The sequence below is a fragment of the Hipposideros armiger genome, unplaced genomic scaffold (assembly GCF_001890085.2).
Source record: "Hipposideros armiger isolate ML-2016 unplaced genomic scaffold, ASM189008v1 scaffold_1497, whole genome shotgun sequence".
Lineage (NCBI taxonomy): Eukaryota > Metazoa > Chordata > Mammalia > Chiroptera > Hipposideridae > Hipposideros > Hipposideros armiger.
The window spans coordinates 11,318-14,073 of NW_017732847.1; the positions used below are offsets into that span (position 1 = coordinate 11,318).

The window sequence follows — 2,756 nt, forward strand, 5'->3', positions numbered from 1 at the left end:
TTAACATAGAGGGGCAACTGAAGTCATGGGAGTGATGCGATTCACAGGGAGCAAGTGCAGGGAAAAACGGTAAAGGGCAGAATCTTGAAGAACTTCCACATTTATTGGGTTATCAGAAAAGTCATGACACATTTTTGCAATGAAAAACAGAAAAAATACGTCATGACTTTTCTGACAACCCAATATAAGAGAGAGAAAAAAAACCCTGAGGGGTAGAAATAGAAGTGAGAGGAATGAGATGAAAAGAGGCTGGTAAATTTGCCAATGACATCACTGGTGACTGTTCATGAAAGTTTCAGTTATTGGGTTGTCGGAAAAGTCATGAAGCATGTTTGTAACAGATGACACTAGTTCATTTTTGGAAGTACTCGAGTCATTTGCATCTATGTTATTGCTATGTCATTTGACAGCCGACAGTTCTAGTTTCATTCTAAAAAAAAAAAGACTGAGCAATTTGGTTGAGTTTTGGAGATTCTACAACAAATTGAAGATGGAAGACTAAACTGTGCATTTTTGCCATATTTTACTGTTTTACTTCCATAAAGGGAAGAACGCGCGTCAAGCTTGTGAAAAGTTGCAAACAGTTTATGGTGACAATGCTCTACAAGAACATCAGGGCCAACGATGGTTCACAAAATTCCGTGCTGGTGATTTTGATCTCAACGATGCTCCTTGGACAGGAAGGCCCACTGAGGTGGATGATGACAAAATAAATGCATTGATAGAGTCAAACCCACGTTACATGATGACACGAGAGATTGCAGAAACATTGAACATCCATCATTCAAATGTTCACGACCACCTGAACAAGCTGGGATACGTAAGCAAGCTCGATAGTTGGGTTCTGCATCAACTCAAAGAAGTTCATTTGACGGCACGTATAAACATCTGCGATATGTTCATTAAATGTGAGGAAAACGATCCTTTTTTGAAGCAACTGATAACTGGTGATGAGAAGTGGATTGTTTTTGTAAAAACAAAACAAGATTGTTTTTGGTGTTTGCACACCATTGTTGTAATGGTGTGCAAACAGTCTTGGTCCTGACGTGATGAGTCACCTCAGATGACAATGAAAGCAGACATTCATCAGAGGAAGGTTATGCTCTCAGTGTGGTGGGATTTGAAAAGTGTTGTGTTTTTCAAACTCCTACCAAGGAACCAAACAACCAATTCGAATGTGTACTGTCGGCAAGTGGACAGTTTGAACAAATCCATCATCCAGAAACATCCAGAGCTTGTTAATTGTAAANTATCATAATTAACACTCACTACCTGAAACTAATCAAGGGTAAAAGAGTTTATTAATACAAAACCTTACCTTTCATTCCCGCTCTCTTTGTATCATCAATGGTTAAAAGTATTTCTACAGCACTCTGAGCATTATCAGATAACTTTTCTTCATCTACAGGCCAAGGGATATCTACAAATACAAATAAGCTTGTTGATCATTGCTCAAAATAATACACAGAGATAAATGAATCTATAGTAATAGGAGAAAAATAATCACCTCTTTTCAGAATATTCTGGAATACTTGTGGTGGTGTTTCATCATTGAAAGGGGGGATTCCTGTTAGAAACTCAAACAAGCAAACTCCAAGTGCCCACCAATCTACTGCAGGACCTGGGATTTAAGAGGAAGTAGCTGAGCTTGCAAGCATTTTCTACAAATGTTTGATGAAGTAACATATTAATACATGGACATTTGGGCATATTCAAGGTCTTCATTTGCTAAGACTTTCTGTTGGCTTCACAAGGTACAACAAGTCAAATCACCTTCATTTAGGCAGTATGGCAATTACTTTCCTTCTCTATTTTCCAAGAAGTTTAAATTAGCAATTAACACAGCTAAAGAAAAGTTAAAGCTACCTTTTGTCATTTATTAATAACCTCTGATATTCTGGAATACTCATTTGTTCTAAATCCTAAAACACAACCAAGGGAATGCATTTAACCGAAAGATTATTCTCTAAAATAGAGTACATCTCAATTTCAAATTGGGAAACAATAACATTTAGATGATTCTACAATATATCTCACTTATTTTACAAAGGTATGAGATGAGGTAGCAACATTTATACTAATTGGAGGATAGCCTGGTAACTAGGGAAAGCCTTACTTACCATGTTTTCATGTAGCTTTATTCCTTTTAAGATCACAGAGGGACAAATTAGCTTAATAAAGAATATTCACTTAAATTATGGCTTGAGGAGGTAATTAGGAGATGTCTTAATAAATAAGTAAAACTGATTTCTAAATAATATCTTTATCGAAAGCATCATTTATATACAAAGATTTTTTGTTTTTCTTTGTTTTTAGCTGAGCCATCCTGCCGCCTGTTGGCAGCTCAGCGGCAGCTCAGCTCAGGCTGGACTTGAACCGCTGTTGCTCAGAGCTCAAACCTTTGAGCGAGCTCTTAACCAACTGAGCCACTCAGCCGGCCCTCAAAGATGTTTTAGAGGATTATTTTAAACATGATTTTATAATCTGGCTTATACTTTTGTTTAGTTTTATGAATAAAGTATTTATTAAGCAAAGGTTAACTTTAGTCCAAAAAAGGTTAACTTCAATATAAATTTAGAATAGAGATTCTAGTCTAGTGCTAAATTTGCCTGGAAATTATTCTTTAAATTCAATTTTACAAAATTCATTATTGTGATTAAACAACTGCCACCATTCCATTTTAAAACAAGTAGGAAAGCATTGTGGAATCTGCCGTTAGAAGAAATAATTGCATGCATATAGTGCCTTTTCATCTG

General features: G+C 36.2%; 1 protein-coding gene across 1 annotated transcript in view; it reads right to left on the minus strand.

Moving 5' to 3' along the window:
* MASTL (microtubule associated serine/threonine kinase like) overlaps window positions 1-2,756 on the minus strand; it is a 40,056-nt gene that overhangs the window by 4,803 nt on the left and 32,497 nt on the right. Inside the window, exons 10-11 of the mRNA XM_019634083.1 lie at window positions 1,508-1,621; window positions 1,319-1,420 (exon numbers count right to left, since the gene is read on the minus strand). Of these exons, the coding sequence (XP_019489628.1) occupies window positions 1,319-1,420; window positions 1,508-1,621 (216 nt within the window). The remainder of the gene's footprint in view (window positions 1-1,318; window positions 1,421-1,507; window positions 1,622-2,756) is intronic.